Below are 16,926 nucleotides of genomic sequence, written 5' to 3'. Positions count from 1 at the left end.
ATATATAGACAACGAAACACTGAAGATAAGGTAGGCTCGTCTCTTCAGATACACAAATGCCTTCATTATTTGACAAAAAATATTTTTAACGAACTATTTATGCCTTGTGCAGAAATTATAACAATATAAAACGAAAAATCGGTCATACTCACATATCGCAGCTTGACCAAGGTCAACGATGGTCAATACGCTTACAATGGCAATTTGAAAGATTTTCATATTAACCGTATTCTACTTCCGGTGGGTACTTTAATGCTGTGTATTGCAAGAGTCAGTGTACTGATTTTACATGTGTATTTTATAGTAGGTCAAAACGATTGTTCGAGAACTTGGCAAAAATTGACAGGAAACTAATTCTATTGATATTATTTTAGATATTATTATATGTATTTCCTGTAAAAATAAATCAGTAAAATAACTACGTCCGTTATCAAACTATATATATACCTTCTGTAATATAAAAAGTGCGTTTGGCTCAGCGACTTATCACTTTGTCTTAAGGCTATTTGTCATCTTGCCCGACCAATCTCGTCCAATCGGGATAACAAATATATTTTTTTCATGTAGTCAACTCGCATGACAATTCAAATCATTGCTGATTTGGTACAGTCGACAGCGAAAGTTTATTGGAGAAGAGAGAAAGAAAGGGAGAGAAGGAAAAAAAATGTTTTAAACAAAATTTCAATTTAAATAGTACATCAACATAAATCACCTATCTTAAAATAGAATACTACATAGTTAGTTATCAAAATTAGAATAAAAATTGTAACTTACAGGTACCTACGAGTATTTAAAAATATAAAATTCTTGTGCGGGTTCATATCTCACTTAAAGTGTTCTTTTTATAAATAAATGACATGTGTACCATTCGGCCTTGTATCGTAGGCTCTATTCATACAGGGATAAAATATTTGAGTTCCTCAGTGTCCTGGGTATTAAAGTGTCCGCTGGAATTATTTTGTAAATCGATTTTGCCTAGCTTTCATTTAAGCTGATATGCAGTATTAGCTATCTTTTTTTTTTTAAAGACAACTCAACACTAAGAATTGCTCTTGTGTTGCGGGGACTTTTACAAACATAAAAACAACGGACACAAAGCACAAATAGACCCGAAATTTGTTGTGGATATAAGGTGGATAGGACAATTTATTCAATTAATTATGTGTGGGAATCGAACCCACGACCTCATGACGCAATGATAGCGGCGAGCGTGGTGAATTTACCCACTGCGCCACGGAGGCAGTCGAATCTAAGCCAAAGACAGAGCATAACTCCTTAACCTGTACATTCGGGGAAAGTAAAACTACGTTTATTTTTATATTATTTATTGCCATAACACCGTTATTTTTTGTAGCCAAGAAGCTAGTACAATCCATATTATTGTTTAAATAATTCAAATACTGTTGTTTCTACGACAGATAGTTGGCAATAGATTGTGTACCTCAACGATAATGCATTTTTGTCTTACTTAAATTACTCTTGAGCAAAACCTCATTGAGTATATGAAAAACATCAAGTCTAAAAAACAGAATCCTAAAAAAATCACTTATGATTCTTAAGCATCGTAATGTTCTATTGCAATAGCACTTATGTAATTAATATACTTTTTCATTGATCCACACCATCTATATCTGTTATTATCTGTTTCTCTTTCTTGTATTCAATTAGCGTAAAATTATTCTAAAATCAAATCTTCTAGAGGTACGGCTGTGAAGAACTTCTCAATGTTTTTAATAACTTTAGCAATAATAGCCGTGATGATGGGCTGACCGATTTCTTCGATGACTTCATTGCCGCTTTTTGCTATCAAGTCATTTGTTGTTGTGCCTGAAATTGAATAAAACATATTTTGAACTAAATAATAATACTAAATAATACTTATAATGCCATGCAAAGTTTATAATACAAAGTGACATAGCAAGATTATTCGATTTTTCAGTAGAACATTTGGTAGTGGTTAAGAAAACAATATTATAAAGTTTGCAATTATTAGTTGTTCAGGTGGTACATATTGTACATTCACGTCGCATGTTTATTTAAATACTGTACAATTCTTGTCGTTTCAGGCCAGGCTACCGTTGACTACAGTCAGCGTGCGAAGCCAACCAGAGTAACATGATGCATTATAGCGTGTATCTAAAATTCATGTTTGCGTTATTTACCGTACAGTATTATTCAATAAGATTATGTAAAAAATATTACACACCAAATACCGGAAACTATGGTTTTAGTAGTGACGAATTTCCGGAATAATAATAGCGTTGTTTCGAAAATTCGTCACTACTATGTGTGGATATTGTCTGTTCACTCGATACTTATAATATAAAAATATTTTACTACAAGTCATAGTAATACTGCGGATATTTAGTTCATGTTCATTATTTATTTCAATTCAAACGTTGTTCAAGTAGTAGTCATATTTTTTTAAAATAACAGAATTCACATAACCATTATTGTTCAAAAAATTCAACTATTATTATTAAAATAACAGTAAATCAATTTTAAAAACCGGCTACGTCGATGAGGAAACTTTACAGACCCGGAATATGAAATACAAATCGTGGAATTAAGACAATGATTTTAACAATTTAATTACTTTACACGATTTCTTGTTGTCAGTAGCATGTTCTACTGCGAAGTCTATAAGGCAACATGGTAAGCTTCAATTTAGAAAACTATACACTTACTGAAGTCACGATCTTAATTAAATGTCCTTCGTTAGGTGTTATCAATATAAGTGTCAATATAATTTTTGCTTCAAACATAGTTTCTTTTTTAAATCACACTAATATGAATCAAGTCAAGAATGCCATGTAAACATCTGCAAAATCCAAAGGATAGTTTGGAGACAAAGCATTTGGGCATTAAATAGGCCTGTGCAAAACATGAAGTATTGTATTACTAAGTAGAAGCAGTTTATGACTATATAGTTCTCGAAGGTATGTAAAGTCCTCAATCCGAACTTGGCCAGAGTAGTAGGCTCAAGGCCCTTATTACGGGAGCCTTGCCCAGCAGGGGGTCAATAATGGGCTAAATTTATTTTACTTCAGATTGTGTTCAATACTTACGCAATAATTCATTGTCCGGGAACAAGTTGTCGAATCTCACCTCCGACTTGTCTTTTTGTTCGAAAGTGTACTTCCAGGATTTAACCTTCCAGTGCTTCTTGCCATCCTTTTCGTACTCGGAAACATCAACGTCCACATTAAATACCAGCTTATCTGTAATTGAAATAACAGAAAAAGTTAATAAATGTCTATAAAAATTACGAGAAACACCTGTAGTGCGATTCTTTACCACTATCGACTATCGACAGACGGCTAGCTATCAATTAATTTTGTATGAAAATCTATCAATGCCTCTAGCGCCTAACAATTTAGATTGCGCATTTAGAATATTAAACTTTCAATACTTGATAGTACTAACTGTAGAGAATCGCGCTACTGATACACTGGTAAAGAACGGGTAAGCATTAAACAAATGACTAAAAATAGTTAATAATCGAATTATCTCGACTCTGGATATTTATAGACACAAAGTAGCGTCTTAACAAGGTATAAAACCTGGCAGGCGTTATACCTTCATTGGTTTTATTTTTTTAAAGACATCGCCCTAGCATGTGTGTAATCTTGTGTGGCTGGAACCTTTAAAAGTAAACACACAATTGACACAGAGCTTAACATAATCTGAATCAAAATTGGAACAAAAGTGTTTATTCCATGCAGAAATCGCACCCAAGGCTCGTGCTGCACTTTGTGAACTGTAGTGCATATGTTACATGCATTTCCCTATTTTGAGTTGATCGAATTTTGAGGAAGAATACATTACAAGATAATTAGAATAAATTGTCAGCAAAAAGATTTTCAATATTTGCTAACTCATAATCGAAATTCAGAATCAACGCGATCTGTGTTCGCCGAAACAGCTTTGACCTTAAAGAGGGTTACGGAAGTTACCGCCAGTGGAAGTTCGATCAAGGTGACGAATAAAATTTCCAATATTGTACATTTTTACGAAGTTTGTTTTTGTTATAAATAAATATAACCTCATTGAGTATTACGAGAATTGGTAAGGAGTTGTTCGGACTTGGCAACTTTTGTAAGCGACTATTTTGTCGAGCGAGTGTTGCGCAGCGATTAATGTGATTATGGTTATAAATTTTAGACTTGTGTCAAATTTTGCACACATGGTGTAACATTTATATTATAAAAATTTTGTATCGCTTTTTGGTTCACATTTTTCTGGTTTTCTGATGTTGTATACATACATAGGTTAGAACTAAGTACATTAAAATTTAATGACAAAAGATGACCCAATTTCAAAAAACGTACTTAACATTTCACACACGCATGTGATATATCATTAGATAAGGTTTTATGGGACCCCATAAATTTTATATTAAAGAGTTTTCTGTGTAATAAAAAAATGCAGATAAAGCAAACGGCGCTCAATGTGGATGTTATGTAGGATCATAAAAATCATAGAAGTAAAGAGATTAGAATGAGTAAGCAACAAACGAATGTGAATACCATACTTTTTCTTTACTCATGTTATGAAAGCTGACATTGCCTTTTGATGGGTGTTTAGTAAACTCATTGAGGAATGATGGTAAGCGAGTATATTTTTATCGTCGTATTTTGCGAGTGGACGGTGGCTCGGTGGCCCCTAGTTTAAAGTACTCAAAGCGACAGCTACGTAGTGGAAACGTTATCCGATTTTATCTTAAGACAATTGGGTAATAGAATTAAAGTTTGAAGTACTTACTGATTTTAGCATGTAATCCTCCATTTCCTTTGATGGGCAGGACAAACAATTGACCGTCCATATCATAGTGTGCCTCAAAATTGCAAGTGCACACAGCCTTTACCATTATTTTGTCTTTCTCTATGTCACGTCTGAAAATAAAGTTAAATTGTTAATTTATGATTCTACTGAAGCTTGAAAGCGAATTACTGTAAGTTGCTTACAATCTGAGTCACGCGTAGGCAAACATTTAACACATTTAATATTATTTGCGAACATGATCGTGTCCTTGACAAATATTTTTTTACTGATATCATCGTTAGGCACAAGTAAATAAAAAGTTTACAAAACAATCAGGTTGCAAAAATTTTAAGTTCTAAGCTACCTTTTACTGTATTAGGGATAAATATCGACACTATGACTAACGGGGAACTAGCGATAGATTGTCTATAATAAATGAGTAGGTATGTTCATATATAGGTATAACAAGTTGCGCGATTAAAAGTCGCTTGATATGAATGCAGACTTAACAATAATTGACGCGTGCAGAAAAAAACACTAGTTCCAACCGACTTTATTCTTTAAGTCAAGGCCAGCAACCTCCAGTAATATGCACAATTTTCTATATTTACGGATAAAAGAACAGTTTAAATACTCAATTTAGCTACATCATGGTTATGTAAGCCTTAATTATTATTATGAATGAAATAAAAATCAAATCTATAGTAATATTGCAAATATGTTTCTGTATTTGTTATTTTGTTCATCTTTTACAAAAATGCTGCTGTACCCATTTAGTTTTAAAACTAGTTAAAGTCCTAGATTATACTGTAAGTAGAATGTTTCCTCAATTTTGGACCATCCGAATAAGCTACTTCCACTCAAATGTTCGACTGCGAGCATCAAACACATCTAAAAGGTATTCATCACATTAATAATATCTACTACCCTATCTTCGTTATCTTTTTGGTCCTTCAGAATACTAAAACTTAATGCAAAAACTGTGTTAAAATAGATCAAATAAAAATAATTTAAAACACGTGTATAGGAAGGTTTCCAGCCGATCTCAAATGTCAATAACTGGATTAAAGAACACGTAAAACTAGTTATACTTGATTCTGCGCAGTATCATGAACAGCTGATCCATATCGCAAATTAGTACTGCCTTTTTGTTTAATCTTTTTGACTATCTCATTCTCTCAGTTTTGTCTGCATTAAAAACCATCTGACTGCCAAATTTCATTCAAATTGTATCAGTTATTTTGATGTGATACAAATACAAATAAAATGGACACTACAAAATCTTTGGACAGGTGTTACCTAAACATTTATAAAACCCGGAGCTTACCAGATAAAATATACCTACACTAAGGAGTTTTTGCATAACGACAGCAGAAAAAAAGAATTAATAAAAGAAGAGTATACGTATTCTTTTAGTTAACAATTATTAATGATTAACAATAGCAATAGACAAGAATGACTGCCAGGCTACTAGAAGCAGTGGTAGTAACTAAGAAGTCTATCATCATAATAGGTCATAATATTATCATTGTTAAAAAAATGTGCTCACACTCAATTACCTTCGTGTTTGCAATCAATTAAGATTGATTATGTTCAACCCGGAGATACCTTTTTTTACCGTAATTGAGAGAAATGTAACATGAATAAGGTGCTCGATCAACTCTTCTTTAATAAAACGTGATTAATAAAATTGACTAAGATATTTTTTGGAATGAAGTTTGAGTATTGTTTACGAGTACATAATATACTTGAACAGCTAGTATGCTTCTAGAAACGTGAAGAATAGAGCCAACGGAAATGAGATTTGCTACCCACGTTTTGGGTTCGGCATTAATCGGCCTAGCCGGGCGGCATCGTATGTGTGTGTATGAACCAGATCGGCACAATTTCGATCGGGTTATCGGGTTATATATCGATAAATATTGCTGAACCGAACGTGCCGAACCGAATATGTGTGTAGTAAGCCAAATACGCGACATAAGCTAAGGTAAATTATAGGATTTTTTTTTGTTATGTATTTTATATTAATTTATTGTAATAAAAATGTTGCAAAAAGATAAAAGAATAATTGCCAAGCAGATCAAAAGCTCAATTAGAGCAAGTTAAAATTAATTTGGAATCCTTGATTATTGCCGTGCAAAGCAATTGTTTTATCCACTGCCTAGCTAAGCTACCACTGATCGTCATTAGTATCTATTAATTTAATAGGAGGCATTTGTGTTATGTAGTAATAAATCATGACCACTTCAGAAATATCCTTTTGACCTTTGAGATAAGACACTTAGTGAAACGACCATTATTATTTTTATTAAAAGCGTCAGTTACAAGGCCAGGATAGGGAAAAATATAAATACAAAACAAGTGCATCTTATGTGAAACATCAAGGTCAAAAGTATAGTCAAGTGGAAGTCAAGAATAGCAAGGTACTTAGTGATAATAATTGAATAAGTCCTAGCGTGCACAATAATTTTCTATAGTCCAGCAACTTAGGTATACAAAACTCAGAATTGTGAACATCAATGACCCGTGGTTTATGCAGATGACCGGAGAGACATACCTATCTACTTTATTTTGGAAAAAACACTGAAGCTACAATCTACAGAAAACGTGCGTGCTAAGGCTCTCTTTTATAACCTTTCATTTAAGATGTAAGTTGATCTTAGAAATATATACTACGCAAAAAATCATGTAAGTATGGTTAGAACTGTTTTGTCGTCTTGTCTCAGCTTTTCTATTGAAGATTAGGCAAACGTACTGCTAGGAAGAAGTTTATTTACTTAAACAAGTATAATTTTTTTTATCATGATCTACACCCATGCAGAATGTATTGTATACCTATGTGGATGTAGCTTTTTTACACTAACTAAAACACAGAGTAGGTAGTTAGTGTAAAAAAGCTACAGGTATTATCAGTAAGGCGATTCTCTACAGTCAGAACTATCAAATTGCGAGAGTTTGATATTTAAAATGTACTGCAGTAGTGATTTCAACGGCCCCCACTAGAGGCGCTTATAAGATTTTTATACAAAATTCCTCGATATCTAGCCGGTTGTCGATAGCAGATAATACAATAAGAAAAAAACTACTAAGACAAAATAATGTACGCAAATTCTGATAAACGAGAACATCATAAATCGAATCATTATTCAGCTTCATTCTTTTCCTTCCTTAACCATTAATAGCATGTATTTGAAGCATCTTACAACAAACAATTACAATTGATGCACATGTCAAAGGATATCATGTAATGATTTCTTGTAATCATTATTCATATGGTCTAGAATTATTCTATTTATAATAGCGTCTATTACTGCTAAATTATCTGGTTTAACTACGTAAAGATCTGTTTGAGTCATCTGGTTGACCTAGTGATACCTACAATATATTATGGAAAATTGCTAGCAGAGGAAATTATTTGACATTAAAAAGTAGGGTACCTACATATCGACGGTCCCTACGTACATTCCCTCAAGTGGTACTTACGGGATTTGCCTTTTTTGTTTCCGTGACCTTCCGGTTGTCATACACTTTCGATTGATTAAAGAAAAATTGGTAAAAATGCTTTAATTCTACCCTAAATCAACACTCGACAAACCCCAGAACTACAACACTTCCAATGTAAAATGTCATTAGTGAGAGTTAAGTCATTTTACATTGGCAAGTCAACAACACCCTCGCGCGCCTCCCCCGTAACTCCCACATGCGGGCTTGTTGCGCTCGCGCAAAAAAAGAAAATGAAAAATGTAAAAGATAAAGGTAAAACCAACAAAATATCATCAGGTAAGCTGAATTTGACGTTTTATTTTATTGTACCTTCTTCAACTTTAATTATTGGTCAGTAAAAAGTATATTTTTAATTACATTATCAACTTAAATTACTTTTTTGGTAATCTAAACAAGCTTTATTCAATTCCGACTTAATTAGTCGCTTTTGGTAGTTACGTTATTTTACTTGGGAATGTTTTGAATCAAAAAAGTCTTAAGTGTTACATAAGTGTTTTTACGTGGGAGAACATATACTACTGTTTTAAGTAACTGCCACTTAAGTTATTTTACATCGGGAATATTAAATAAAAAATGTAAGTAATTACCATTTCTGTTATTTTACGTTGTTTTTTGTTATTTTTTTCGGGTCAATTTTCGCTAGCATCAAAAGATGAACACTAAGATCTGGCTCAAATCCATGCAAAAATGAGTCCCACGCCACCCTCGGCTCCATTAGTTTCAAGTTTGCTCAAAATACTGTCAGATTCAAGTATAGTAGAAATATTGGAATCGCCACAACGGACGTCTTCTCTTTGGCTCCAGGGGGTTTCTCAATCACCTTCCGAACATCGTGTTCCTTCATGGACTCCAACTCCCGCTTCATCGCTGCTATCCACTCATGGCTATCAGGTCTTCGAAGGACTTCTTTGTACGAACGTGGTTCTTCCTGTAACTTGCATGTACTGTTGTAGCAATATAGTCCACTTTGTGTGCTACGAAGCCTATTCCTCAGAGGATACCTAGGCTCTTCCTCGATATTCACACTTACTGTTCTGACTCTTGTATCACAATGTTCAGCATCAGATTCATTTGAATTCACAGGCTCCACAGATTCAACACAAGGATCTGTATCCACATATGCCGAGTCTGAGCTCTCTGAGTCTTTGAAAAAGTTCAAAGCTTGAGATTTCTCCCTGAGAAAGAAATTTACTAGTGAAATCGTCTACTATTACGAACATGTAACAAGCTCCACCTTAAGAACGTTCCGACATGGGACCACACAAATCAGCATGTAATAAACTGAGTTTGTCTTTCGCTCGCCTTGCTTCACCCTTTGGAAAAGGTATTCTATGTGCTTTACAACTTATACAAGCAGCACAAGGTTCCATTAAACTTTTACCTCCAACCTTGATGTTATAACCTCCGTAAATCATTCAAGTTAACATGCCCTAATCTACGATGCCAAAGTGCCAACGAGTCTTCAACTTGAACCGTAGCCAAAGCACCATCTACAATAGGAAAACAATCATCCAACTTATAGATACCTGAGACTTCACTAGCAGTAACCACAAGTTTACTCGTTATCTCGCTTATCGATTGGTGAAACATCCTACAGCCATCAGAATCAAAAATAACTCTCCATCCATTCTGTACCAACTTAGATTAACTTTCAAGCCAGGCACAAAGGAACAATATTTTGCAGTTAACAAAACTCCTTTCACATTAACTATAATATCACCTTTGCCTTCACTTGACATTCTATCATCATTTGCACACGTCACAACATTTTTATCAGTAACCTTAAAGTCTCTAAACCACTGCTTCTGAAAACTCATATGTGTCGAGGCTCCACTATCGAGATAAAACGTCGAGGGGCTGAAGGATTTGTGCACCGACAGTGAACACTTGAACAGCATAACGCAACTTTCTTCAACTTCGAGGAAACCGTTGGTAAGCGTGCACCATCCACATCCTCGTCCAGCATCGGGCAATCGGACTTCTTATGACCTTTCTTTCCACATTAAAAGCACTTGAGCCTTAATACTGACTGTTGATTCTTCACTACTAAAGCCGAGTTCGACGAGGAATCATTTGAAGAGCTCTGTAACTGTCGGTAAACATCAGGCATACCTCGCAAAAGTACCACGGCAACCAAATCATCACCGAAACTTTGATTGATTTCTTTACGATTTTGAGCGTGCACCAGCATTCCAGCTTCTCATCCAAGAGACAATTCATCATAGTTATGCTCCTATTTATTCCCTTGTCTTCGAAAATTATTGTCAATGCATCCCACACTTCTTTTGCGTAAGTAAGATTTTGAACATACGGATACAGATGAGATTCTAAGTGAAGGCATATTAACGTGTATGCTTCTTGATCCTTCTCGATCTCCGCTTCATCATCCTTCTTTGGAAGTGTTGATGTATACTTGAAACATTTTTCTCGAGCAACCATATTCAACAAGTACCTAATTATGATTGCTCAATATTATTACTATGTAATATTTTATATCTTTATGACGAAGAAAAGGGTTGTCTATTGTGAAATTAATAAAAAAAGTTTTTAAAATATTTCTTTTTATTTTATTATCAGCCCTCACCTCATGGCTCCCAGTATGAAAACACCGTAATTCAATATTATACTCAACGTAAAATTTAGTAAAAAGCAGTTACAATTTTGATCGTTGTTCAATCCCCCATGTAAAGATCAGTAAGTACCACTTAGGAAAATGCTAGTCAGAATGTTTCCGATCTAAAACGACGGTTGTGACCAATAATGGAACATAAAATGAATATATTTTAACGTTTTTATTTTATTTTCTCATAAAAGACAACAAATAAAGACTTTGTGCAAAATTTCATAGCTCTGCGATTGATAGAACTTGAGATACAAGTGTTTGAAACTTCAAACCGCTCTCCTGTAAAATTTGCGTTTTGCAATTAGTAGTTACGTAGGGACCGTCGATATCGACGGTCCCTACGTACAATAACCTTATCTACGTACAATAAACGTAATCTTTTAGGGCATAACTAATTGAATAATATGTACTGGTCATTGTCGAAAATGATTTTATAACTACGACCGTTGTAAACTCCGCTAAAATCATCGTACTATTATCTGACAAAATTTTCTTAAGCTTTTTGGTAGTAAGTATATCTTTGTAACTCTTACAAAAATTGAACAGAAGCAAACCATTATAGAATCTGTTACCTTTCGGTTCATTTTATACGAAATACCGATCAGCGCCCTTCATGATTTTCACAAGATATTTTTATTCAAGTAACCGGACTACAGCTATTTACAGTAAATTCTTAACAAAATAAGGAGACTATACTACTTCCCTAATAAAATGTATCAACCAGTACTTACGATAATTTTTTAGCCTCGCAATTCTCCAATCCAGTCACCTGTGCATCAGTCACCACCAATTTGATATTGGGATTGTCAGCGTTGATTCGTTTAATTTTCATTGGATTCATGTTCTCCACCTTCAGTTCAGGTATTCCATTAACAAATATTGGAATTGCCTTCACCATGTCATCCTTTAGACATTTTTCATCGTCCCATTTGCATGGTGTGATGAAAGGTGCTGTAACAGATAGGATAAATTCAATGTTCTGTTTGATTCGATGCTTCAGTTTAAACACGTATATGAGTGTCATTTGTCTTTAAAATATTTTCTGACTGTGTATAGTGTTTATACAGTATCAAAAAATTGTGTCGACTTTGGATGATACGGTAATTTTTTTTTAGTGTCAAGTCTGCTAATTATTCTCTCTGCGGCGCGGATTGCTGATCACGAGCTCTCGGATTTGATTCCTGGGTCAAATCATATGACAATATTTTCAACAGTAGCTCCAAGTTTGGAAACATAGTAGAACAGAGGTAAGTGGTAATAAGCACGCCCACTATGTGACGGCAAAGGGCAAAAAGCTTGCCAAATATTGATTACTTAGAACTAATAGTGTTAACGAGAAACGTGGGCGTATTTCATACACCTCTGCTTAAACCTTCGGATATAACAGGCGTGATAAAATGTATGTATGTGTAAGCATATTTTGAACAAATAGTAGACAACTTTTTTAAACACGTGTTAGTTCATTCATATAAAAAAGTGTAAATTATCCCTCGCGTTCTTTACATTTGATAAGCCATTGTTATCACTATTATGGTGATATAATTTAGTTAATTAATGACTCGTTCTCATGATCACAATAGAATTGTTTCTAGGTATTTGTGTGTTGCTTGACATATCCTGATGTGTTTTCTTTTTATAAGACCAATGTTTTGATATGGAACTAGCAAACTTAACTAATTCTAGACCTCTTATCAGTATAACTTAAAAGAAATGGAATAATAATTTTATACATTCATAGGTACTTTATCTACCAATGTACTTGTAATCGGTGTAACAAGTGCAGTGTTATGAAAGCATATTTATGTTCTCGCGTATATTTTAGTTATAGATGTACCTATAAACTGCACTGCATTTCATCATATTTTATTAAATATTTTTTTAAATATTGAATCATTAAATTAAAATAATATCAAAGGGGCCCATCATGCCATAGTTCGTTGGGCCCAGAATGGACACTAAGTACTTTTTAAAAGAAATTACAAATACCACTAATTACTTTAAATGAAATTATGAATTTTACATACACTCTACTGAGCGCCATCGTAATGAATTAAAAAAAAGTATTTAAATTATAAGTGTTTTTTTAGATGTAAATCATAATGAATTTAAAATAGAAATATCTAATAATACAAAATATTATTTATTATTATAAAACTTTGAAAAAAAAAATGTTTGTGTAAAATTAAACCGAGTTTAAAAAATATTATTTTATTTCCGCAAAAAATAACATTAAAAGCTTTTGATACCAAAAAGGTTAAAATAGCTTACCTAAACTGCAACTCGCAAGGCAAGTAAAAGATACACACAAAAATATTTGCTTCCACATTGCGCCTAGATTTTTCTCAACACGACTGACCACTAATAGAATAATTGTAATTTTTCCGTCCCCGAGGTTTGACCAGCGTTATATACCTAGTCCGTCATTATGTAATTAAGTATATACAGAACGCATAATACAGAAACATCTTAAGTAACAACCACTTGTCATAAAATAAAGTCCTTTTTTACCTGACATTTGAAGAGTGCGTCAAAGAAAAAAGTTGCTCTAATTTTTATAGGAGCACGTTTTTATATTCTCTTCCAATAGGTAGGCTAGAGATTGAGCTAATTATTATTAAACTTGACAGTCCCAAGGCTATATAAAATATCTGTCAAATAATATTCAATTCATGCGTGCATGTTAGCATCGATTGTGTGGCCTCCAGAAAGAATCTCGGATATCCGTAATTTTAATAATGTAATAAACAATCTATTTTTTTTCAGATAATTTTATATTGTTTGGATGCAATGCTTTGAATAGTACCTACTCCCTGATACGTTTTGATGGTTTTAGTCGATCAGCCGTCCAGCTTGTCCACTGGGAGTTCGACATATGTCCTCGATCAACCTGGGCATAAATGTATAAAGCATTTCCACTCGACAGACTCATAGATAAATTTATAGAACATTTTCTATACGTACTTTAATAATGATTTAATATGTATATTATTTTATATGCACAGGGAATTGTTTAGTAAGATATATTGGCATTATCTGTGTCACCATCTTTTGCCTCAACAATGGAAATTCTTTTGCAAACCTGTCAAAAAGTATTCTATTGCATCCTGCAACGAACTTAGGGATGTAGACGTGTCCTTACGCAATGCGAAGTATAGTTTCCGATGAGATGCCATAGAATCCTTTTCCGTACCAATGTTAAAAAAAGACGGGGCTCAGTGACTCAAGGAATCCCATTAGCTATTTAAGACCTAAAATATATTTTAGACTTCATCATTGTGACTATGTGACAGGTAAATTTTACATGAACGAGCTTATTACAGTTTTAGTAATAATCCTAATGTTTGTAATTGTATAATTTTATAATTCAACCTAAAAACTATAATAGGCTTATAAATTGTCATTGCGTGTGTATGTACTATCTGTCATCTTTAAATAACATGATATCCTACTCTTATTTATAATTACGAATAATTACTTTGATGACTTGTTAGAATTAAAGAAGTATCGAGATACATGAAAATAAAACAACACTTACGCTTAATTGGAAAGAAACATTAACAACAAAACGTTTTATTTTTATAACTTTTGTTTTTTATACCTGAAGCAGAGGTTTATGATATACTCTCTCTTCGTAAGTAGTATTGTTGCTCCTACGTAATAGGGGGCGACCAGTAGCGCGATTCTGTACAATCGGTACTGTCGAGTATCGAAAGTTTGACATTCAAGACACATTCAAGTAATAATTAACAAGGGAACTTTATTTGTATTATTTATTATTATGTGTCGAAAATCAAAGACAGACATACATAGTCTAAGTCTAATTAAAAATAATTTTATGCGTTTGGACTATAGACTCTAGAATATTAATTAATTATTTCATTGAAACTGGTTGCGCCTAATAACGTGCTGTGAGACAGCTCAGCACCAGCGGAAAAATACAATATGGGGACCGCGAAATATTTGTAAACCTTAAAAAAATGTTTAAGCTGAATTAGCCCCCTTAACACACACTCTATCGCGCATGAAACAACAATCGCGCGTGAAAGAGCCCGCGTGTAAGGGAAAGGTAAGACCACGCCGCGCTCATCTGTCAAGCCCGTGAAATAGTCCATTAAAATGTTACATTTTGAGGGCCGAATATCGCATTTCTTAGAGGACGCAATTTTATTTTTGGAACATTGGGGTTTAATTGTTAATTTAGGGCAAAAAGTTATTCAACATATTTGTAGGCAAAATAATTTGCTACAAATTATGCTTTCACAGTTTTATTGTAAGACGCATAGTTTCCGAGATATAGCGAAAAAAGTGTTTCCATCCCCTTTTCTAAGATGGCGGCCGGGGGACAAGAGTGGCGACCCTACAAACTTCAAGTTAAGCTTCTATTGACCCCCTTAAAAATAAAATTGCCTCCTCTAGGAAATGTAAAATTCATGTAACATTTCAATGGACTAAAAGAAAATCGCGAGTGAAGACCGCGCTGCTTTCCTGCGCGTATACCTGTACGGTCCTAAGAACGTGCGATAAAGTGTGTGTGTAAAGGCGGCTATTATTTAAATTATAGTCCAACTACTAACTAAGTAGAGAGCCTTTTGCAAAAGGTTCGCGGCTGGCGGAGGTATACATATATATAGAAATATATATATACTGATATTCTTTCTATATATATATACATATATATATATATACATAATAAATTATAATAATGACGTCATGAAGTTACTGATATTCTTTCTATATATATATACATAGTATACATACATATATATATATTATACATTATACATATATATATATAGAAAGAATATCAGTAACTTCATGACGTCATTATTATAATTTACTATTCTCTTATTGTTAATTCATCCCTGAAAGTTTATTAATTTAAGGAATAACTTAGGTGCTAAAAAAATGGTGCCGAATAAGAATTTTTCCAATTAGGTATTAATACGGAATCTTTCATAACCAAATTATTTTTTGCTGAACTTAATAAGTGAATAATAAACTAGTTAAAGTCAGTTTTTGTAAACCTCCAGTATGTTAATGTGACATAAAGTCTAATTAGTTTTGTATCGGATAGATAGATCTTACAATTCACAAGATGTTATTATTGGACTCTTAATATTTTTCGAAATGATACAATACATTATGTTTTATATTATGTTTGTTTCATATTATGTTTTGAAAACTGTAGCGCGATTCTCTGTGCTAATGAGTATCGAGATTTTGGCATTTAGAATGTACTACAAAAATAGTTTCTACGATGGTCACTAGAGGCGCTGATCACAGATTCATGCAAAGTTTATCGATTAGTCGATAGTGACAGATAACCGCGATACTGAAATATATAAAACTAGCTAACCCGCGCAACTTCGCTTGCGTCACATAAGAGAGAATGCGTCAAAATGTTCCCCGTTTTTGTAACATTTTTTATTCTTACTCCGCTCCTATTGGTTGTAGCGTGATGATATATAGCCTTCCTCGATAAATGGGCTATCTAACACTGAAAGAATTTTTCAAATCGGGCTAGTAGTTCCTGAGATTAGCGCGTTCAAACAAACAAACAATCAAACAAACAAACTCTTCAGCTTTATAATATTAGTATAGATGTCGATTGTCGGCATAAAGATAGCACAAGTAATTGATTCGTGTACCGAAATGTCAAAGCATTTTAGAATCTTTTTAATTATAATATGCATTATTTACTACATTTTTTTAAATAAGCAAAATTTACTTTATATACAAATAGTTAAAATAATAAAAGATTTAAAACGCGTCGTATTACTCCTTCACATCGCTGTCTATCGGGTATGTCCCCAGAATACCGGCAGCATTGCCGTTCAACGTGTTACGTGTCAACTACAATTAAACAATAGCAAATGAGAGATAATTAATATTGCCGGAGAAAGGTTAACTGGATCAATCTTATAAGAATAGCAGACAGTCCAATTGTGGAATGAACTCCCCGCTGAGAGGTTTCTCACGAGAGCTCCAGTATGAGGTTTTCCTAAAAGGAAGTAGAGTGGTATTTAAACTGTCGG

General features: G+C 33.6%; 1 protein-coding gene across 1 annotated transcript; it reads right to left on the bottom strand.

Annotated features, from left to right (window-relative positions):
• Window positions 1–1,308: 1,308 nt before the first annotated feature.
• LOC142976116 (circadian clock-controlled protein daywake-like) lies at window positions 1,309–13,320 on the bottom strand. Its single transcript, XM_076119351.1, has 5 exons — window positions 13,160–13,320; window positions 11,623–11,842; window positions 4,765–4,895; window positions 3,069–3,221; window positions 1,309–1,827 (listed from the first exon to the last, which is right to left on the bottom strand). The coding sequence occupies exons 1-5, from the start codon at window positions 13,215–13,217 to the stop codon at window positions 1,676–1,678; spliced, it is 714 nt and encodes a 237-aa protein (XP_075975466.1). The 5' UTR covers window positions 13,218–13,320; the 3' UTR covers window positions 1,309–1,675.
• Between the last annotated feature and the right edge of the window lie 3,606 nt (window positions 13,321–16,926).

The sequence above is a fragment of the Anticarsia gemmatalis genome, chromosome 10 (assembly GCF_050436995.1).
Source record: "Anticarsia gemmatalis isolate Benzon Research Colony breed Stoneville strain chromosome 10, ilAntGemm2 primary, whole genome shotgun sequence".
Taxonomy (NCBI): domain Eukaryota; kingdom Metazoa; phylum Arthropoda; class Insecta; order Lepidoptera; family Erebidae; genus Anticarsia; species Anticarsia gemmatalis.
The sequence above is the reverse complement of the archived record's forward strand: the minus strand, read 5'-3'. Positions and strand labels throughout refer to the sequence as shown.